The 24,165-nt window shown below is 39.7% G+C and overlaps 1 protein-coding gene across 3 annotated transcripts in view; it reads right to left on the bottom strand.

Moving 5' to 3' along the window:
- USP46 (ubiquitin specific peptidase 46) overlaps positions 1–24,165 on the bottom strand; it is a 63,400-nt gene that overhangs the window by 13,089 nt on the left and 26,146 nt on the right. For 2 of the 3 annotated variants that reach the window (XM_517296.9, XM_016951745.4), the window contains exons 2-5: positions 22,022–22,102; positions 18,913–19,126; positions 16,979–17,208; positions 1,438–1,514 (exon numbers count right to left, since the gene is read on the bottom strand). In XM_517296.9, the coding sequence (XP_517296.2) occupies positions 1,438–1,514; positions 16,979–17,208; positions 18,913–19,126; positions 22,022–22,102 (602 nt within the window). The remainder of the gene's footprint in view (positions 1–1,437; positions 1,515–16,978; positions 17,209–18,912; positions 19,127–22,021; positions 22,103–24,165) is intronic. The other variant, XM_054683136.2, reaches the window with a different exon arrangement.

The following is a 24,165-nucleotide window of genomic DNA, read 5'->3' as shown; positions in this document are numbered from 1 at the left end:
TTGCTCCAATGCTTCCCAATAACCTGGGGATCTCGTCGGCACTGGGAGAATGGGAATTTAAAATGCGAGGAAGACAGAGGAAAGAGAAGGTGGTGGTTTTAGAGCACTGAGCATTTGGAGGAGTAAGGGGAGATTCTGGGAAGGAGTCATGGGGAGGGTCTAAGGCGCTCAAGTGGAAGACAAAAATAACCAAAAAGGCCATGCAAGGACAATTAAGATAAACTTCACATAGTTTAAGTTTTTGCCTGAGGCCACCCCTGAACTTTTCACAAGGAAAAAACATCTTTCTTTCTCAGTATTCTCCTATGACACAAATGGCTTACTCTGCCTAAGACACAGTACTGAGGTTTGAAATATTAGAATTATAACTCAGCTACCATACAAACTTAACAGCTTCTCCAGACCTGTATCCTGAATTTAAACACTATTTATATCATTTCTCTGAAACAAAAGTTTAGTCACCAACTAAAAACCTTCTGGAAGAAGGTGGCAGAGATCTTAGATTCAAATCCCAACATTTTAGCTTAACTTTTTATTTTTTAAAGTTATCAAAATGAAAGAAACATATCAGAAGAGATATGCAGACATAACATTAGAGAAGAAAATTCATAATTCTAGTTTAAAAAAACAAATCCTCAAAAATGCAATCCACATTAAACCATAAAAGGGGCCAAGCAAGAGCCCACCCTTCCCTTATCTTTTGTCTGAAAGACAGAGAAAGCTAACGACTCCACTGGCATTATTTGCTCCCTGCATCTTTCTCCCGCACGTCCTTCTCCCATCACGGAACTCTGAGTGGTGAGTGGCAACACCTGGCAGGCTTCTCTTTCTGCTGTGGAGGTGACATCTCACACGCATGTTAGGGCAGGTATAGCCGAGTTGGTCAAGGTCTAGATTAGGTGTGATGTAAAACAGGGGATGGGGAGGCACTTCAGAGATATCAGCCTGCACAGTGCAATAAGACAGAGTCGAATATGTTTAAAAGGCATTCAGAGGCTACTTCATACTCACCCACCCTAGCCTGAACATTTCCAAGTGCCTCTAGCCTGCCTTTACCAGGTATGGATGACCAACATACACATTTCTCCAGGAAAAAAAAAAAATTACGGAAACCTAAACCTCAATTCTATTTCTTATAACAAGGTTTCCCAAAGGTTGAAATTATCACCAATCACTTAACACTTTACCTGGCTGATCTCAAATCTACAGCCACTGCCACCTGCCCTTTTGACTAATGACTTCCATTTTATGCTCTTTTTTCTCAGTGGGACTCTTCTCCAGACCACATAATCGCTCTTGGGAAAGGAGAGATAGAAAATAATAGGATCATATTGGTTTAACAGAAGGGAAGATTATGTCCTGAAGAAATACAGGATTTTCTCTCCCACTTAGTTACAAGCCTGATCAAAAGCTCAAACCGCCTCAGAGTTCATATACCTTAGACAGTGGGTAATGGATGTATTCTGCTCCACATCAACAGAAAGGTCAAGAAAATCTTCATCTTTGCTACTAACCTGAAACAAAAAACAGAAACAATATATTAGGCATGAAATATGTAGTAGATAAAACTTTGAACATGTATAGGTAATCACTGACTGCAATAAAAACCATAACTGCAGTTAAAGTCCTGCATGGACATGTATACTCATTGGCACCCAGTTACCTCAAAAACAACCCAATCTAGAGAAAATCCCAAATTCTCAATTTAACCTCATCCCTTTCCCAGTTTTGACTCACAGCTTTTAATAGTTAAAACTCAACCAGATTTCTCTTCCTCTCCATTCATTTTTCCCATCGTTTCAAAGTAGGGCGTATTAAATATCCATATAGCCCAGATTGCAGAGTGATAAAAATGGAAATGGAAGAAGGACAAGAGACTTATAAAATCTACCACCCAGATGACCATCCCTTGTTGAGTCGTTTCCACTTTTTGCCAGTCCCTTGAAATCACTCCCTTTCTCCCTTGCCCCATCATTCAAACTGTGTGGTGGGCCAGGGAGCCTGACAGGCAATGGGCTGGAGAATCGCACTGACCACACACAAAGCTGTCCTTTGGCCAGGAAGTGGTCATCACATGCAGAGCCCTGTGCTGTCCATGACAATGACCAGACCTGGGGCTGGCCTGCAGCCTGGGCTCACACAGGCCCGCCATACCGTGGGCAGCTCTCAGCTGAGCCGGTTCGGTGGCCCCAGCTGTCTCTCAGCCTTCAACAGCTCACTCCACACTAATTCTAGATCTCATATATCTCAAGGCTCACTGAATAAGTGCTTACTTCCCACTAATTCACCGACAACCCTGGGGTTTTACTGTCTTGTTCCCGGAGTAGCAGGAACAGTTGGCAACAACCTTCAGCTGCTCAGTCATTTAGCAGCAAAATGAAAACAACATTCTTTTTAAAGTGTGACAACTACCCTATGACCCAAAATTCCAGAAGTTATCTGAAGAAATATTCAGAGATGTGAATACACTCTTTTATACTTTTAGAAGTACACATGGGGGCCAGGCGTGGTGGCTCACACCTGTAATCACGGCTCTTTGGGAGACTGAGGCAGGTGGATCACTTGAGGTCAGGAGTTCAAGACCAGCCTGGCCAACATGGTGAAACCCCGTCTCTACTAAAAATACAAAAAATTAGCCAGGCATGGTAGCACATGCCTGTAAAAATCCCAGTTACTTGGGAGACTGAGGCAGGAGAATCGCTTGAAGCTGTGAGGCAGAGGTTGCAGTGAGCTGAGATTGTGCCACTGACTCCAGCTTGGGTGACACAGTGAGACCCTGTCTCAAAAAAAAAAAGTACACACAGGAATGGATACTGAGACACAAGAATGGTTATTGCCCAGATCCGTATCCTGTCTCTGCCATTTATATAAAGTCGATGGCTTCAGGCCAGCTACTCAGCCTCTGTTTCCTCATCTGTAAAGTGGGGACAACAAGAGTGTCTATCTCATAAGGCTGTTGTAAGGAAGAAATAAGATAATACATGTGAAGTGCTTTAAAAAGTAAGGACTCAATAAATTAGGAAGGGATAAAACATTTTAAGTGGCCTAAAATGGTCAAAAAGTTGGGAATGGCTTTCTACATTGTGGTTATCACACTAATTGAAAAACTAGGTTATACAACTACATATAAGTTAATCCCAACTTCGTATAAAAAAGGCATCTTTATACTTACACACATGCATCCCCTCCCTTGGCATTCTCTACCATCCTGTTTTAATTTTTTAATGACGTTTATTTCTACCATGGTAGAATGCATTAGTAGCCCCAAATCCTCACCATTGCCTCTACTGGCTTCTTTGTCATATGGCTTCACAGATACTCTCATCAAGAGGTGATTATGTTTTGCCACCCTTAAGTCTGAGTGTGACCATGTGACTTGCCTTGGCCAGTGGGATGCTAGAAGGCAGGTTACCACCAGCAGAGGCCAGCCAGATCAAGCATTTGTGAAACTGCTCTCTTGCATCACTGTAAGAAGGATAACCCCAGGCTAGCCTGCTGTTCCCAGGAAGAGGAGAGATTCATGGAGGAAAGCTGTCCTAACCAAGGCATTTCAGCCAAGCCCAATCTAGAGTAAAACCCCTAGTGATCTTGCAGACACGTGAGTGGGCTAGCTGAACTACAAACACACAAGTTTAGCTGAGTCCAGCCTACACTAGTCGACCACAAGCCAACGCACCATTGCATGAGTTATAATAACAAATGATAGTTTAAGGCTCAGAGTTTTCGGGTGGTTTGTGACAAAGCAATAGGTAACTGATACAACCACTTATCCTTTTATATGTTTTATTTTTATATGTTTACTGTCTGTCTCCCCCTCGCTAAAATGAAAGTTCAAAAGACTGGCTTCCATAGTAACTAAGATCCCAGCACACCAATACTCCTCCAGAAAACTAGAAACTATAAACTCACATAACCAAAAACTAAAAGCAGCTACCTGAAGGCACTGGAGAGTGAACACAAGCAAGCACATGGGGAGTCCACACTTGGAGGAGGAGAGCTGTACACAGCGAGTTCATGGTTTCATGGCCTTTAGATTGGGGTGCTGAGGGGGAAATGCAGTCTTTCCGGTCTGCAAGCCAGAAGACTAAATCTGGGAAACCATGCCCACTGGAAAGAAAGGAAAGAGGGTATCTCCAACTCTGCCCACATGTGGCTGACCCCTGATCCACCCATGCATGGAATACACACAAAGCAACTTGGCTATTAACAAAATGGCTGCCACCCAAGATTCAAGCTGTCACCCAAGAAACATAGTGAATAGTTTGGGTCCAACCAAGATAAGTGCCTGTTAAAACTAAAGAAACTCAATATGCATTAAAGAAAACTAACAGAATCCAGCCGGGTGTGGTGACTCACACCTGTAATTCCAGCACTTTGGGAGGTGGAGGCAGGTGAATCACATGGTCAGGAGCTGGAGGCCAGCCTGGCCAAGATGATGAAGCCCCGTCTCTACTAAAAATACAAAAATTAGCTGGGTGCGGTGGCAGGCGCCTGTAATCCCAACTACTTGGGAGGCTGAGGCAGGGGAATCACTTGAACCCAGGAGGCGGAGGTTGCAGTAAGCCGAGATCTCGCCACTGCACTCTAGCCTGGCGACAGAGCAAGACTCCATCTCAAAAAAAAAAAAAAAGAAAAGAAAAGAAAAGAAAAGAAAATTAACAGAATCCAGAGTCTCTGCCACTTAACATTCTCAATGTTCTGAATAAGATCTAAATTTACACTATGTGACAAATGTCTTACCTAAGACATTGTTAAAAGAAAATAAACTAAGACCAATCCTGGGATGACCCAGATGTTGGAATTAGCAGACAAGGATTTTAAAGAAGCCATTATAACTATCATCAGTAAAATAAAATATACTCGCAATGCATCAAAAAACGTGAAACCCCAGTAAAGAAATAGAAACAATAAAAAAGAATCAAATAGAAATTCTGGAACTGAAAAACACAATACATTGAATGAATTTAACAGCAAAGTGGAGGTGACAGAGGAAAAAACAAGTGAATATGAAGACAGATCAATGGAAATTATCCAATGAGGACTAAAGAAAAAAGACTGAAGTAAAAATTAACAGATACTCAGGAATCTTTTAGCTAATACTGTACATATAATCAGAGTCCTAGAAGGGGAGAAAAGGGAGAATAGGGCAGTAGAACTATTTGAGAAAATAAACGCTGAATATTTCCCAAATTTGGTGAAAGACATCCATTAATAGATTCAAGATACTCAACCAACACCAAGCAGGATAAATACAAAGAAGGTCAGCCAAGATGCCTCACAGCCAAACTGTTGAAAACCAAAAATAAAAAGCAAATCTGAAACATCTACCAAAGAAAAGGACAATAGGATGATCCAATTGGCAGCTGACCTCTCAGCAGAAACTATGGAGGCCAGAAGACAGTGAAGCATCTTTCATGTGCTGAAAGAAAAAAATGATTAGCCTGGAATTCCTATATGCCACAAACAGATCATTCAAGAATGAAGGCAAAATGAAGAGAATTCATTGATATAAGAGACCTGCATCACAAGAAAGGTGAAAGGAAATTCTTCAAGCCAAAGAGAAATGACACCAGTTTGAAATCCAGATCCTTAAGAATAAAATGCATCAATAATGATAAATATTTGTGCAAATACAAAATACTTTTTTCCTCTTAATTTTTGTATAATATTCACACCTCTTTAAAGGAAAAGGCATAACACTGTCCTGTGGGATTTATATTCTACATAAATGTAATATATATAACAACTACAGCATAAAGAACAAGGTAGAGTGGGAGCAGAGGGAATATACACCTATATATTTATATGCTTTCTATATTTTATGTGAAATAGTATCATTATTATGTGTAAGGATACTGTGAAAAGTGAAGAATGTCTATTGTAATCTCTAGCAAAATCACTAAAAATACATCCAGGCATGCGAAAATGTACTCAGAAAAGATCAAGAGGAAAATTAAAATGGAATTATAAAAATATATTCAAAAAGAATAAAAATATATTCAAAAAATAATTCAAAAAGAAAATATAGAAGAGGAATAGAAGAACAAAAAATAGAGGAAATAAATAGAAAACAAATGAAATGGCAGCCCCAAACCCAACTATATCAATAATTACCATAAACATTAATGGACTAATAATTACAAGTAAGAGACAAAAATTGAAGGAAGTATTTGTTTTTTTAAGGCAAGACCAATTTCTATGCTGTCCGCAAGAGCTAAACTTTATATATAAAGACACAGGTTGAAAGTAAATGGTTGGAAAAACGACATACTATGCGAAGAGTTAGCATAAGTTTGTAGAGGGCTAATATCAGATAAAATAGGTTTTAAGATAAAGTTATTAAGAGAAATAAAAGAGGACATTTCCTAATGATAAGAATGTCAACTTATCAGAAAAACACAACAGTCAAATATGGATAGCCCCCATAATAGAGCCTCAAAAACACATGAAGCTGGAACACTATTTCACCAACAAAAGGGAATAAACTCCTGATACATGCTACACCACCAATGAATCTCAAAAACGTTATGTAAGTGAAGGAAGTCATACATAAAAGACCACATATTGTATGATTCCATTTACATGAAACATCCAGAAAAGGCAAATCTCTAAAGACAAAAAGTAGATTAGTAGTGACCTCAAATAAAACAGGAATTAACTGCCAGTCATGAGGGATCTTACTGGTGTGATGAAAATTTTCTAAAACTAGGTTACAGTACTGGTTACACAACTCAGCAAATTACTTAAAGAAAAAAAATCACTAACTGGATAGGTTTATGGCACGTAAATTATACCTCACCAAAGTTGTTTTTAAAAAGTCAAAAAATTCATAAAACAAAAATTGACAGAATTAAAAGGAGAAACAGAACAATCCCACAAAAATATTTTAATGCTCCTTTCTCAGCAACTGGTAGAAAATCTAGTAGGGGGAAAGTCAACTAAGACATAAAGGATCTGAATAACTTTATCAACCAACATATCTAACTAACAATTATAGAATGCCACACCCAACAACTGCCAAATATTCTTTTCAACTAAGTAGTTCTCAACAGGGGAAATTTGGCTTCCAGGAGACATCTGACGATGTCTGGAAACATTTTTCAATGTTGTATCTTGGGAGATGCTACTGACATCTAGCAGGTAGAAGCCAGAGATGCTGCTTAACATCCTATAATGCACAGGGCTGTCCCCAACAACAAAGAATTATCTGATTCAAAATGTTAATAGTTCTGACACTAAGAGATCTTTCCTTTCCTTTCCTTTCCCTTCCCTTCCCTTCCCTTTTCCTTCCTTCCTTCCTTCCTTCCTTCCTTCCTTCCCTTCTTTCTTTCTTTGAGACGGAGTCTTGCTTTGTCACTCAGGCTGGAGTGCAGTGGTGCAATCTCAGCTCACTGCAACCTCCACCACCTGAGTTCAAGTGATTCTTGTGCCTCAGCCTCCCAAGTAGCTGGAATTAGAGGCATGGGCCACCACACCCATCTAATTTTTGTATTTTTCGTAGAGACAGGGTTTCACCATGTTGGCTAGGCTGGTCTCAAACTCCCAACCTCAGGTGATCCACCCGCCTCAGCCTCCCAAAGTGCTAGGATTATAGGCATGAGCCACCGTGCCTGCCTGAGAGATCCTGTTTTCAAGGGCAGATGGTACATTTACCAGGACAGACCATGTGGAAGGACATAAGACATATCTCAATAAATTTAAAACTGAAATCTTACAGAATATATTCCCTAACCACAACAAAATTAGAAATCAATACTATTAGGACATATAAGAAAATCCCAAATATTTGGAAATTAAACAGCATACTTCTAATTAGTGTATGGATCAAATAAAAAAGATCACAGGAGAAATTAGAAAATATTTTGAACTAATGCCAAAGAAAACATACCATCAAAATTTGTAGCATGCAGCTAAACCAATGCTTAAAGGGAAATTTATAGCTTTATATCTGTATGCTAGTAAACAAAAGGGACCATTTTTCTACTTTAACTGCTATATCCTTAGTACCTAAAATAATTCCCAGCATTTAATAGGAAATAAATATTTACTAAATAAATAATAACTGAACAGAAGACTGAACAAATGGAAAGATATCTAAATGACAACAGTGGCGTCTGAGTGGCAGAATCATGATTTTTTTATTCATTTCTGTTTCTAATTTTTAAAAATAATCCACAGTATGTTCCTTAATTAGCAGAACTTTTTTCTTAACCTAAATGGCCCTTCTCTGAAATAAGAGGATTATAGCCAACTGAAACCATAAATAAATTAGATAGCTAGGATCTCACTCTACTTAAGCTCTTATACAAAGAAGGTAATAAAAACAAAAACATTTTGTCCTGTTGGATGCAAATCTTTTTCTGAACTTAATGGTTTTGGAGAGAAGGAGAAATGGAACAAATGTAATTCATTAACTGAAAAAAGTCACTGTACCTCTCTCAATTCCAAATGCAAACTGCTACTAGAATTAGAGTGTGTGAAAGCACTGCTCAGAGGAATCACCCCTGCAGGGGCTATCAAAACATGGCGCAAAAGCTTTCCGTTTGGATTTTTCTCTCTCCTTGCCCTAGAATGACATAGTCAAAAGCAATTAATGATCAAATAATGTGGTTTTTTTGGGGTGGGGTGTGGAGGAAGGGTGTTGGTTTGGGGGTTCTGTGGGTTTTTTTTGTTGTTGTTGGGTTTTTTTGCTTCTGTCTCTTCTAAGAAAGCTGCCAGAAAAGAAAACCATTTTCTTCCCACACACAAGGATCTCATTCTGGTCTAACTGAAAATACAGCTTGTCTCCAAGGAAACATCTATCACTAAGAGACTCCAATACTCTTAGCAAGTACAAGCTATATCTTATTCTCCTTTCTTCTCCCTCAATTTTGAGCATGGAGGTCTCTCAAAAACTCTTAGTTTAAAAGCATAAAGAGACCTCATTTAATATTCTTTTTAAAGTAATTAACTACAAATCAGTTAGTAAAATAGATTACAGAAAGGGTATACCTTATAAATCATGAGCTTTGCTAAATTCTTAAGTAATTAAAATCATATTCAGGCCAGGCACAGTAGTGGCTCACGCCTATAATCCCAGTGCTTTGGATGGCTAAGGTGGGAGAATTACTTAAGGCCAGGAGTTCAAGACCAGCCTGGGCAACATAGTGAGGCCCAGACTCTACAAAAACGCCTGTAATCCCAGCACTTTGGAAGGCTCAGGTGGGCAGATCATCTGAGGTCGGGATTTTAAGACCAGCCTGGCCAACATGGTGAAACCCTGTCTTTACTAAAAAATACAAAAATTAACCAGGCATGGTGGCAGGAGCCTATAATTCCAGCTATTCGGGAGGCTGAGGCAGCAAAAGCGCTTGAACCCAGGAAGCGGAGGTTGCAGTAAGCCAAGATCACACCACTACACTCCAGCCTGGGTGACACAGTGAGACTCCATCTAAAAAAAAAATCTTATTGAATAGCCAGGCATGGTGGTGTGCACTACTGTATTCCAGCCTGGGCAACAGAGAGAGACCCTAACTCTAAATAAGTAAATAAATAAAGTCAGCTTCTAAATCCCCATATTCCTTTCTTGGGTTCAGTAGAAAAGGTGATGAGGTGGCTGTTCTGCACTGTTCAATCATGAGCCGAAAATGTGCTGGCTTTTAAAGGTACCCAATGGTGGGCTTTGGAAAAGTGCAACTACAACCAATTTGAATGAATCTCTGGAACTCAGAATCTCCACTGAGTATCACACCTCCCTCCATTATCCAGCCCTACTCCTATCTGCGAAAGCCTCAGAAACTCTACTGAATCAATTTGAACCTCTGCAAACAAAGCAATGAGGAGCTGTAAAATTGGTACTTAATAAAGCAGTTCTTAAAACAACCTTTTGGCTCCAGTAACAGATACAAACATGTTAAAGCCACTGAGAAGCACGGAAAAATCAGAGATTTGTAGAGCAAAAGCTCAGCTTAAATGGAAAGAGGGAAAATTAAAATAAACAGTGGCAAAATTAAGCTCCAACTGGGCTAACAAATCTTACGAACCAAACAAAAGAATAACCAAGGGAGCATGCAAGGCTACAGTGGAAAATCCCCAAGCCCCAATTCTGAAGTGCCTTTATCAAGGTTATCTGGAAAAGTCAGCAATGAATTACCCCTTAAAATAGTCTCTCCAAGTCTATTGCAGAATGAAACTGTTTGTCTCCATAAATTCCTCAGTTGACATTTGCACTGCAATCATAAGCAACATTTACAAAGGGTGAGACCCAGGAAAAAAAAAAAAAAAGAAAAAGAAAATCATTGTTTTCTGAAAGCATGAAGGCTGGCAAAAAGGTTTTCCAGGATTGAAGGAACTAGCAGCTGAGGCAGCGACAATGGCAAGGTGCCCCCAGGGGCAAATTTGCTGCTCAGGATCTAGTGCCATTTAATCCTACAGTGAGACTTCATAAACATGGGTCTTGGCAATTCTGACTGAAGCACCATCTAAAGGCTGTCTGCCCTAGGCAAAGGATGTTACTCAAAAGAGGCTCCCTGTTTTTCATCCAGGTGAAGGAAATCTTTCCCATTTGGTCTTCTTGCACACTAAGTCCTCAACACTTTATAGTAACAGAAAAAGCCTGCAGGCTCTGTGTTTTCTTAGAAAGTACAGGGCTTTCTAACAATTAGAGCTTTCTAAAAATGGGATGCAACGCCTTGGGAGATTGATTCCCTGCCTCTGGACGGGGTCCATCAGATGCTGTTGACCAACTGGCTAGGATATCATAGAAGGGACTCAGCACTGGTAGAAAAAAAAGATTAAATGACTGCTAGGATCCCATCCAGTTGAAGGATCTAAGAAAATGGAGGTAATTATCCAAGTAACTCCAGAGAAAAAACAATCTTGCCTAAAATCTCATCATTTCAGGGGGAAGAAAAGTAGGTTTTTCAGATTGCCCCATTTTCCAGAAAGACATACCTGCACACTCATCTACTTCTACAAAGCAAGTATAAACAGTTGGAATCCCATTATAACAAATACTACAGTATCATCCAAAATTTTCAAAGGCATTTTTGGGCACAGGCTTCCCACTCAAGATAACCCTCCAGGAAATAACAAGCTAGGTAAAAGCTTTTGCAATATAAATACTTGACAATGCAATATTTGCATTTATTGGGGTCAGCTGACCTTTTCACAGAAAAACAACAACAACAACAACAACTACAGATGTGTCTGAGCCCATCTTCTGAGGCTTCCTGAAAATCCACATAGAGTAAAGATGGATTTAGCAACAGTGTTACTGTAGAGTCTGGTGCAGGTTTTCTGGCTACAAATGTAGGAACTGAAGCCCCCTTGTTCTGGTTTCCATATCATAAACTCATGGAGTAATCTGTTCTTCTTCTTCACAGCATCTTGCAATTATAATTACTTAACTAATTATTCATTTTTGTCATTAAAGTCTGCCTCCATGCTGGAAGTTCTAGAAAGGCAGGGCTCTCACTGTACGCTCAGTGCTTCAGGCTTTTACATAGCAAATGTGGAAAAAAAAACCCCACATATTTACTGAATAAAAGAATACTGTACAAAGCCACTAGATTAGCAAAAGTGAAGACATGAGAATAGCAGGGACAGATGATGTAGAGAAATGAAAGCACTCGCTCATATACTCAGTGTGTAAAGTGGTATAACCATTTTGGGAATTTGACACTTTCTAATGATGTTAATGAAAAGCATACCATATGACCTAACAGATTTACTTGATGTGCACATCCTAGAGAAAATGGGTTCAGGTGCACTAGAGTAAATGTATTAAAATGCTCATAGCTGCATTGTTCATACTGCCCCAAACTGGCAATAGCCAAATATCCATCAACAGTAAAATGAATTAGTAAACTGTGTCACATTCATGCAATAGAATACCATACAGCAATAAAAACGAATAAACTAAAGCATCATGCAACAACACAAATGAATCTCAAAAGGGATACTGAGCAAAAGGCAAAACACAAAGGATACATATTTATGATATGTATCAAAATATCAGAAACAAGCCAAACTGAACTATATATTTCAGATATGCAAAAATAGGTCACCAGTTCTATCAAACATTCAGAGAACAGATAGATAAAAACTTATAGAAGCTCTTCCAAAGAAAAGAGAGAACTAATTTTACAGAACGTTGATAGCAAAACCAGACAAGTACAGTAGAGAGAGGAAAAGTTCAAGCCAATCTCAGCAATAAATATAGTGGCAAAAAAATCCTAAAAATCGTAGATCTCACAATCCAACAATGTATATAAAAGATAAAGCCCCAATTCAGTTTATTACAAAAATACAAAGTGGGGTCAACATTAGAAACTCTATTAATGTGACTGCACACTGTGGCTCACGTATGTAATCCCAGCACTTTGTGAGGCTGAGGTGGGCAGATCACCTGAGGTCAGGTGTTCAAGACCAGCCTGACCAACTTGGGAAAACCTCATCTCTACTAAAAATACAAAAATTAGCCGGGCGTGGTGGTGCACACCTGTAATCCGGGCTACTCCAGAGGCTGAGACAGGAGAATTGCTTGAACCTGGGACGCAGAGGTTGCAGTGAGCCAAGATCGTGCTACTACACTCCAGCCTGGGTAACAGAGCAAGAGTCTGTCTCACACACATAAAAAAAAAAAAAAAAAAAAAAAAACCTCTACTAATGTAACTAACTTACCACCACTTTAGAAACAATTTGGCACTACCTAGGAAATCTGAAGATGCACATGCCCTATGGCCAGCAATTCTGCTCCCAAAAGGATACCCCAGAGAGAATTTTGCCCATGTGGACCAGGAGATAGTTTGTAGCAGCACTATCTACAAGCCAAAAACTAGACACACCATAGAAGAACAGAAAAACAAACTGCAGTATATTCCTACAATGATATACTACAAAATGATAACAATGAATGAACCACGCTACAAGAAATGGCCAATTCTCAAAAATATTAATATAACCTTTAATGATAATAGCAAGTTTAGAAGAATACATATATGTGATTTCATCTATATAAAAGCCATAAACATGCAGAACTAAGTAAATGTCTAGAAATACACATGCGTACGTATGTACAACTACAAAGAAAAGATAGTATTGACACACAAAATGGAAGACAGTGATCACCTCCTGGGCAAAGGATGAGATTGAGAGGAAAATTAAATTGCAAAGAAGTACACAGCAGGTTTCAAAGTTATTGTTAATGTTCCATTTTTTTATAGGTGTTGGGCATATGGATTTTTTAAACTATTCTTTAAAATGTATATGTGGCCTATATATAAACATACGTTATACACACACATATACTTCTTTAAAAAAATGATATATTTCCTAATTTAAAAAATAATTTCAAGACTTACCAGTCTAGACCAGGCTTTACTATGAATCATTCCTCAATTCTACCTCATGAAATAAATCAAAATCTTTTCCCATAGCATATAGTTTTCTTCTTCAAGAAACATGACAAACATTTTCATTTATTTATTCACTCAACTATTTATTAATTATTATATGTCAAATACTCCTTGGGCACCAGAGAGAGAAGCAAGACAGACACTATCCCTGTCCTCATCAATCTTACAGTTTAGTAAGAAAGATAGATACTGCATACGAAATACATATAGATAAATATATAAATACAACAAAGTGCTATCACAGAAAATTAGACTATTGTAAGATGATACAAGGTGACTTCATTAAGTTGGAAGTTCAGAGAAGGCCTCTCTTGGGTTTTAACACAAGTTGAAACCTGAAGAGGATTTAGTCAAGCAACAGGGGCAGGTGGTGTGCATTCCAGACAGAAAGTGGCATGTGCAAAGGACCTGAAGCAGGAAGGGATTTGAAAGGCTTGAGAAGCTACACTGAAGCTAGAGTAAGAAACAGAATGGCAAAGATGACCCTGCAGAGACAGACAGAGCCAGCTTACATAAGAATTTGTAGGCAGTGGTATTTTCAGTGAGACTGCAGGCCACTACTATACTTTAGGTAGGAGAGTAACATGGAGGAAGGCCAGAGGAAAAAACAGAGAATCCAGTAGGAGTTACTACAGTAGTTTAGTTGAGACTGCCAGCCAAGAGTTGATGGGTGCCTGAGCCAGGATGGGAGTAGCAGGGAGGAAGAAAAGTATCTTAAGGGAGATAGAGCAGACAGGGAGTGGCAACAGAATAGATTTAAGAGGTGAGGTAAGGATGGTGAGAAGGAGTACACCCTTATTAAATGAAAAAGACTGAAAATCTGTCAATTGTCATATTTACAATATAGCCCTAATTTTGATGTTTAAACGTATACAAAGTTATTCTGAAAATAAACTGAATATCAAAAGGAATAAAAAACTATAATGGATTAAAACACATGAAATATGTTAAAATTCATGAGTTCATCACAAAATGGTAACACAAAAGACAGAGGGCGATAAAGTATATTAAAGGCTCTAACTGTTGGAAAAGTGGAAAAAAAATGAAATAAGTCAAGGATGCATGTTGTAATCTCTAGAGCAACCTCTAAATGAATTTGGAAATGTAATACATTAGATGCCAAAAAAATGAAAAATATTTCATTGATCCAAAAGAAGAGAGAAAAATGAATATAAAATAGATGAATTAAATAAAAACAAAAAGTAAGGGCCAGGTGCGGTGGCTCACGCCTGTAATCCCAGCACTTTGGGAGCCCAAAGCAGGCAGATTACTTGAGGTCAGGAGTTCGAAACCAGCCTGGCCAACATGGTGAAATCCCATCTCTACTAAAAATACAAGAGTTAGCCAGACGTGGTGGTGGGCGCCTGTAATCCCAGCTCCTGCTTAGGCAGGAGAATCACTTGAACCCGGGAGGCAGAGGTTGGAGCGAGCTGAGATCAAGCCACTGTACTCCAGCCTAGGCAGCAGAGCGAGATTCTGTTTCAAAAAAAATTAAAAAAATAAAATAAAAATAAAAACAAAGAGTAGGGTGGTAGAAACATACTGCCATTTTACCATACATGTTAAAGTACACCACAAGAACGTTTCCAGAATGTGGGAAATGCTATAGGACAAACACCCTGATTTCTTCAAAAAATAAATTGCAAGGTAAAAAGGGTGTGTTGGGGGGGGGGGGTTGGCGGGGAGGATTAGGATTGGCCAAAGTGTTAACAATCACTGATCCTGAATAATACACACATGGGAAATACCATACTACTGCCTCTACTTTTGTATTCATTTGAATTTTACTGGAATGTAAAGTAGAAAGGAACAGAGGGAAAATGGGAGGGAGAGAAGAAGAGAAAGCAATACAGAGACAGTGGCAGGGAGGGAAGATCTCTGGATACTTATTGGCATATTTATGTGCAGAAAGTGTTTTGACAGGATATATTTTTAAATGTTCAAGTGGTTATCTCTGGGCTAATGTGATCACAATTTTTAGAACGTTACAAATTCACCAACTCTGGGTGGGAAGATTACCGGTAACTTTTAGTCTCTTTTTGTTTAGCTGTGTTTTCTCATTGCTTCTACAATGGGTAAAACAGAATGCTTGACTCAAAAATTGTTTAAAAGCATGGAAGAAAGACTGCCAAAACCTAAAAACTTCTCCCTTTACATAGATGTTGATGTGTAAATCTACATTTCTTAAACATTTCTGGGTCACAGCTCACAATGGACTGAATGTCTGTGTCCTCCCAAAATTCATACTTTGAAACCCTCATCTCTAATAGGATGGTATTTGGAGATGGGCCTCTGGGAGGCAAACAAGTCATGAGGGTGGAGCCCTCATAATAAGATTTGTACCCTTATAAAAGGAGACCCGAGAGAGCTTGCTTTCTCTATCTCCACCAAGTGAGGACACAGCCAGAAGGCAGCTGTCTGCAAGGCAGAAAGAAGGTCCTCACCAAGAACCTGACCCTGCTAGCACCTTCATCTGGGACTTCCAGCCTCCAGAACTGTGAGAAATGAATTTCTGTTGTTTAAGCAACCCATGATGGATTGCGTTGTAGCAGACCAGACTAAGACACAGGCTCTTTGCAAAATCTGACAAAAGCTACTACCTCTCTTTCCAGAAAAATGCACAATCTTATAGAATTTTCCATACAATGTCAGGAAACTCTGAGATCCCTAATGAACCCATAGACTTTCTATGCTGTCAGTAGTAGTTATAATAAAAAATAATACCTGACATTTATTGCCTACTTGCCATGTGCCAAGCATGGCTCTAGGTGTCAACTCATTTAATCCTCCCACCAACCCTCCAAGATGGGCATTCTCATCATCCCTATTTTATAGATGAGGAAAGTGAGGACAGAGAAGATTAATAATTTGCACAGGTTCCACTAGCTAACAAGCAGAAAAGCCAGCATACAAACTTGGGCAGCCTGGCTCCAGAGCTCAGCTCTTAAGCAGCAAAATATGAGGCCACCCACAGAGTTGAAGTTAAACATGCCAAGAAAATATGACATCCTGAATCATGCTCTGGAGAACATGTCTTCAAATTCAATTAACATTATGTACCTACCATGTGTCAGACCCATCCAAACACATAAGCTCATCCAACCCTCAAAACAGTGCTGTAAGTAACTCACCCCAAATACCCAGTTAACTGCTGTAAAAACAGGAGTCTAGCCTGTCTTCTGACTTCAAGTTCAACATACCACAGCTGATTGCCTCTAAACTGGGGTGATGGTCCTGTTCTACATCACACAAGACCTCCCCATGACCAAAATCTTTGCAAGGTAACTGGTTGACATCCAATTCAATAGATTAAATCTGTAGACCCCAAAATTTCCCCATGGTGTAAAGCAATTCAGCATTTGAGGAGATTTTCGTTTATTATTCAGCTTTGGCCTGCTGAGACATCCTGGATGGATATGTGCTTCCAAAAGTTTGTACTTGAGTTTCATATGCATAAATAGGATTATTTACATACATTGCAAATAACTGCTAAATGCTATAATATGACATTGCAATCACATGCAACATAGCGTACATAAATATGAACATGTGAGCTACATAAGAGCTCCCCTAGTACTTACAGTTTCACAGTTCAAGCATCGAGTTTCATTGGTAAGCGTTCCCTGAAAAATCTCATGGACCCAGGTGAGTTCTGGTTTATTATTTTCCGCAGGTTCATTCATGTTGCCATTTTTTAATTTTCCATTTTGTTTTTCCTGTTTCTTCTCCTCCTGCAGGATGTCCGCAATAGTGTTTAGCAAATAATTTAAAAATTCATGAGCATCCTGCTGCATGTAGTTATCAAAGAGATCTGGAAAGGAGAAGGTGGTTATTTCAGTCTCTGGTTCTTGAAAAGCAAATGGACGTAATTAGTGTTACATGCCATACTTAAATATTTTTTTTTTGAGACGGAGTCTCGCTGTGTCGCCAGGCTAGAGCGTAGTGGCATGATCTCGGTTCACTGCAACCTCTGCCTCCCGGGTTCAAGCAATTCTCCTGCCTCAGCCTCTTGAGTAGCTGGGACTACAGGTGCATGCCACCACACCCAGCTAGCTAATTTTTGTATTTTTAGTAGAGACCAGGTTCACCATGTTGGCCAGGATGGTCTCAATCTCTTGACCTTGTGATTTGCCCACCTTGGCCTCCCAAAGTGCCGGGATTACAGACGTGAGCCACCGCACCTGGCCCATACTTCAACTTTTATATTGAAAGGATGGACAGGTATGGAATATAAATATACTCATCTCTACCAGGCAGCTTCAACGAGTAAGTTTCCAAAGAGCTTTTTTAATTCATTTCCATTTTCTGCCACGCACCAAGAACAAAATTTCCCATATCTCCCTAAAGTCATCACATTTATATAAAACTACCAAAAGTTCTATTTGTTCTACAAAGGAACAGAAGTTATCAGATAAGTTCCCTGATAAAATATCAATTTTTAATATGATGTAACTACCAATGATCAATTAATTATTCATTGGGTAATTTATTCAGAGCAACTGGGGTGTCCTCCCAAAGATCATATTAAACCCTGGACCAGCCTGGAAGCAGCTTAGATGAAACACAGAAGGGAGATGAGGGATATGTGTGAGCAAGCATCTATCTGATAGTGTTCCGAAACCAAATACAAATGATTCCAGAAGCCTAGTGCTGCTCCCTGCCATAAGGACAAACAATCAGAGATGAATGCAGCTGTGAACCTTCATTATTAATCACGTTCACAACTCGACAGAATGCTCTGCTTCCTTCTCCGCTGAAATTAGTTTTAATCTGGTATGTATAAACTGTAACTTCAAAATACAGCAATCAAATTAAAAGAGACTTTATAAAACAAATACCTGATTAACCATGCACATCCGATGAAGTAAGGCTGAATCTAAGATAAATAGTAATTGCCATAACAAATATCTTTATAGTCATAAAAACTGCCAATACAAAACTTCTGGAATACACATCTAGTTTCTACTACCAACCCCCCAGAAGAAGAAGATAGAAAAACCAGAAAAATCAGGACTTTTAAAAACTATATAAAGCAATCAATTTGATATCCTTCAATTACCTCAGGCAAATGAAAATCAGAGGTATTATATTTAAAACAGCAGAGGCTCTGATTAGATAACAGGCACTTATTTTAATCACCTATGACAAGTTTATAAGCCAGTACTATTTTATTCAATTATTGCATCAACCAATTTAGGCCAATGAGTATCCCACTCCGAAGGCTGCCTTGGACACTATTCTCTCTTACAATGATCCTGCCCAGAATGGAGCAAATAAAATGGTCATTCTAAATTGGAATAATAAATGTGCGTTTTTAAGCATGTTTCTAACCCAGTTTTGTTTTAAGTTTACTGGGCAGAGAAGAAATGTTGTTTCTTAAAAAATGACACCAAGTAGTTAACCATGCTTATTTTCCCTTTTCAAAAAAATCCCAGCTCTTCCTTTTGAGGAGATACAGAACCATCAATTCTCCTTATTTCAGAGGCTTAAATACATTATACTGCATACTACTCACCATTCTCTTTTCTCAGCCTTGAAATGAACTTCTTTGGTGGGATGACGCCAACCTTCTTCTTCTGCGTGGCAATGCTGTGGAAAAGGTCCGCCAGGCACGTCAGCAAGTTTTCCTTCTTCTTTTGCTGGGCCTTGTATGCCAACACATTCTCCCGGAATGGACGGCAGAAGTACAATGCCTGAAGCACGGAGTTACAGTAGCATGTGTTTCCAAACTGCCAAGGGACAAGAGGGATGGTTCAAGTCATTGCCTGGGGATGAGCCACCTCTGGAATAAGTGGTGAGGGTGAGAAGGTCCCTGCTCCGTGAACTGGCCCGGATGTCCCTGTATTGGAGTCCAGCTCACCATATTAGAAAACTAGTTAACTACTCTAAACACCAGTGACCATCTGATCCACAGAGAAATGAAGAAAAATGCACATCATTCCGGTGCTTCTCTAGCCCATCAAAGTCTCTAAAATGATAATAAGCACTGTACCTCAATAAAGAGTCTAATGAGACCTGCTGGTGCTTAAAAAACAGAGAAAGAGAAGGGGAAAAAATCTACATACTGTGGAGACCCAGGAAAGCAGCTGGCTAAATAAAAGATGCACATTGCAACACATCAAAACTCCCACGACAGGGAAAATAAAAATCTGAATCAAAAAGAAATCCAGTAATTAGGAACCACTTGCTCGGCTGAAACAGCCTAAACTGAACGGGGGCTGGTTTTCATTTTTCAATATTCCAGTACTCCTGCCCACTGGCTCAGACCACATTTCCTCACTTAACCCCGAGCAACACAGCAACGCAGGCAAAAATATGCTGCCTCATGTCACTCTCCCAGCTTCCCACCCTCTGGACTTCTAAATGGCCCTTGATCTTGCTTCTGCCAAGGCGGCAATTGTGCCAATGCAATACTACCCAAGTTCCTAGCCTGCAATCACATTAGGGCCCACCCAGTAACATTTTATACCTCTCACAAAGCATGGATACTGAGATTATTATTAAAGAGGGAAAACGTCTCACTGATTTTCTACTGACTATAAGACCACCTCTGTAGAAGAACACAACTGAGACTATCACTTTAGAATTTGTTGTGCACAATAAAATTTAAAGAAAAAAATTCTAAGGAAATAACTAACAAGATTAATAACACAGATTATGAAATGCTATGTAAGATTAAAATAGAACATGAACACCTTCTCAAAACTGGTTGTTGGCTTGTGTGTCGTTTACCCAAGAGCGAGACAGATGCTCTGCCATACTTAACATGACATTTCTACGTATGCTAAGATAGAAGGCTTCCTATTTTTATATTTTAATCTACTTTGACACAATTATGTAACAGGAGACAAACCTCTTTGTACAGAGAAGCTGGAACTTTCATAAATTACCATTCAAAGGGAACATAAATGAAGCTATTAATAAACACAGATCCCACAAACCTTACACAAACTAGGAAATGGCCTTAATTCTTTCTCTTTTTTCTCTCTCTCCACTATCTGCTTTGTATTTTTCTTAGCCAGGGCAGAATCCCCATGCCTTGAATAACTCACTTCACAGGGCTAAGCAGAGGCCTGTGCAAAATGGCTAAAAAGTTTGTTTTAAAATCATAAGTCAGTATTTCACCAACACAATGCCCTATATTCCAGGACTTGGCTTTCCTCCTTCCATTTTTTTCTCTCCTACTCAGTATCTCACCTTTCCCCAGACACCCTTCAGTAACGCTTGGCCCCAATTCAGTGGACAACTCCTGGGAAGGGAAAGGAACGAACATTTACCGAGTGTCCACAGTATGTCTCAGCTTCATGTCAGGGTTTTAAATAGGCGCTCTCATTTACCCTTCATTATCACCCAAAGGGTAGAAGCCATTATGACCCCCACTTTACAGATGGGGAAATGGAGGCTCAGAGAGTGCAAGTGACTTGCCCAAGATCACACAAGCTAGGGAGTAGCACAGGCAGAATTCAAACCGAGGTCTGTATTACATTAAAGCCAATGTTCTTCCTATTATATCATGGGCAGCATTTACTTGCAGAGAATTATTTCCAACTTTCCCAGTGAAAATTACTACTTACCACACCTGGGCATTGACAGACTACGTTCAGCATAATTATTCAGAAAACCAATTGTTTTTGAGTTAATATTTGATGTCACTTAACACCTACATCCCAGAGAAAAAGGATCAAGTGAAGAAGAAAGCTCACGAGGATGGAGGGCACACCGCCTCTACCGTGTTACTACTCCGTTATCATTAACCTGCCAAGGAAGCAGAGCTGCTGGGTCCAGCCTTCTACAAAGGAGGTTACTGCTGAGCGCAAAAAAAATGAGGCCAGGAATTCTGAGATAAAATGGTCCCAGTTTTCTCTCCCAACCTGTCCTGCTTCAGGTACACCAGCAAGTTACACTATTAAAGAAAGACACTGGCAATGTGCTGGTAATGTTTTTAAAACACTGGTTGTACTGATGCATACTTTGAAACAAAGACTGGCTGAACAGTTCATCCAGATGACATAGGCAGAACATATAAAAGCAGATTTCGGGCCTGGTGCAGTGGCTCACGCCTGTAATCCCCACACTTTGGGAGGCCGAAGCGGGTGGATCACCTGAGGTCTGGAGCTCTGGCCAACATGGCAAAACCCTGTCTCTACTAAAAAATTAGCTGGGCATGGTGGCGCATGCCTGTAATCCCAGCTACTCGGGAGGCTGAGGTAGGAGATTGCTTGAACACGCGAGGTGGAGGTTGCAGTGAGCCAAGATTGTGCCATTGCACTCCAACCTGAGCGACAGAGCAAGACTCTGTCTCAAAAAAAAAAAAAGAAAAAATCAGATTTGGCTACAAAGACTAATGAAATTATTATGAAAGTTATGTGTGCAAAGGAAATTCCTTAAAGCACAGGGGGGAAAATGTAAATTTGACCCAAAATGCAATAATTAAATGTTTTTTGCTGGGACAACTCATACTTTCAAAAATAGGTTAAGTTGCTTTCTCCCCAACATTGGCATTCTACTAACTAAGGAGCATGACCAATCATTTAAAAATTGGTAGTGATAAAAATGCACTTAAAGTGGAGTTGCTTCATATACCCTAAAACATTTGATGAAAATAATACATTTTACATACTTACATTGACCAATCCGAAATAGTGTTCATTGATTGGAAACTGCTCTGGACCAATGTCTTTTTCCAGAGCAGAGGCATTGGTGCCCTAAAAGAGAAAAATAGCAAAAGTTCTGTTGCATGTAAAATAGACAAAAAGTAAAATCATACCTAAAAGAGTCTACTATTGAGACAAGCATCTTCCCTGGTCAACACGGTATTTGTTGATGTTTGCACTGAAGAAAAATGTGTCAGAAGTAAAGCAGAAGAGTAGTTAATAATGTCAGCCTTATTCTTCTTCTCATTCAACTTATTCATCCCCTAAAACCTACTCTACTTCACTTCAATTTTCTATTTAGAAAAGAAAGTTTGAGACAGGCAAATGAACAAACAATCGCCAAGAACTTCTGAATAAAACACGGGCATTTCAAACAGCTACAGCAGCTTTTGTAATATTTGATGGCATACAGAATCATATTACCACTATCAAAGTCAATGTATTCATTTTAATAAAGATTTACTGAGCACCCACTAAGCCAGACACACTGTTCTCTAGGTCTGGGCATGGATAACAGAACAGTGAGCTAAACACACAATGCCTGCTCTCATGGATTTCACATTTTAGCAGATGAAGACAGACTGAAAGGAAAAGTGTGTTGGAGAGTTTATTTAAAAATAATAGTGCAGGGGCTGGGTGCAGTGTCTCATGCCTATAATCCCAGCACTTTGGGAGGCCGAGGTGAGCGGATCACTTGAGGTCAGGAGTTTCAAACCAGCCTAGCCAACATGGTAAAATCCCATCTCTACTAAAAATACAAAAATTAGCCAGGTGTGGTGGCAGGCATCTGTAATCCCAGCTACTTGGGAGGCTGAGACATGAGAACTGCTTGAACCCGGGGGCTGGAGGTTGCAGTGAGCCAAGATTGTGCCACTGCACTCCAGCCTGGGTACAGAATGAGACTCCATTGGAAAGGGAAGGCAAGGGAAGGGGAAGGGGAAGGGGAAGGGGAAGGGGAAAGGGAAGGGGAAGAAGGGGAAAGAGAGGTAAGTGAGGTAAGTACTACTATTATCCCCATTGCACGGACAAGGAACTTAAGACTCAGAAGCATTTAAGAATCCACCCAAGGTCCATTGTAAGTGGTAGAGCTAGGATTTGAAGCTAAGAGGCAGACTTGAGAGTCCACAATCATAAGCAAATGCTGTACAGAGCAATTCTACTATTAAACCTTTTGTTGGGCCCCACTAAGGGTCAGTTACTGGCAAATGATTATCATCACTCCCTAAGACCTGAATGAGTCTTCTAGGATTAGGAAAAGTGACCCATGTTCAGTCCAATAAGGTAAGTAGTTTGGGAAGCAAGTAAAATAAGGCTCCATTTGTACCACGGACTCTATCATCATTCTAGAGAAGGCTCTGTCTACCTTCACAGGCCATCATGGAAGACTAACAGCTCACAGAAACTCAAGACTTAAGAGACAGGTATTTTTAAATGAATAAGAAAAAAGTTTTGGCCGGACATGGTGGCTCACACCTGTAATTCCAGCACTTTGGGAGGCTGAGGTGGGCAGATCCCTTGAGCCTCAGTGGTTCGAGACCAGCCTGGGCAACATGGTAAAATCCTGTCTCTACAAAAAATATAAAACTTAGCGGGTAGCACAAACCTGTAGTACCAGCTACTCAAGAGGCTGAGGTGGAAGGAGCCTGGGGAGGTGGAGGCTGTGCAGTGAGCTGTGATGGCACCACTGCACTCCAGCCTGGGCAACAGAGTGATACCCTGTCTCAAGAAGGAAAAGAAAAGAAAAGAACAGAACAGAACAGAAAAGAAAAGACAAGACAAGACAGAGAAAGAAAAGGAAGGAAGGAAGGGAAAGAGAAAGAAAGAAAGAAAGAAAGAAAGAAAGAAAGAAAGAAAGAAAGAAAGAAAGAAAGAAAGAAAGAAAGAGAAAGGTAAGTTTCATTTTTAAAAATTGATCTGCTGCTACTACTTATTTTGGACTCACAACTGGCATCTCCTCTCACAGAAAGAAATGACCAAAATGTAACTGAGAACTAGTTGAAATGGCCACTTGTCCCTAAGCAAACATTAAATGCAAAATGACCCTCCTCGGACCACAGAACTACAGTAGAAATGGCACACAGCCTCCCCTCATCATAACATCCTTCAAATTCCAC

The sequence above is a fragment of the Pan troglodytes genome, chromosome 3, assembly GCF_028858775.2.
Source record: "Pan troglodytes isolate AG18354 chromosome 3, NHGRI_mPanTro3-v2.0_pri, whole genome shotgun sequence".
Classification (NCBI taxonomy): domain Eukaryota; kingdom Metazoa; phylum Chordata; class Mammalia; order Primates; family Hominidae; genus Pan; species Pan troglodytes.
The sequence above is the reverse complement of the archived record's forward strand: the minus strand, read 5'-3'. Positions and strand labels throughout refer to the sequence as shown.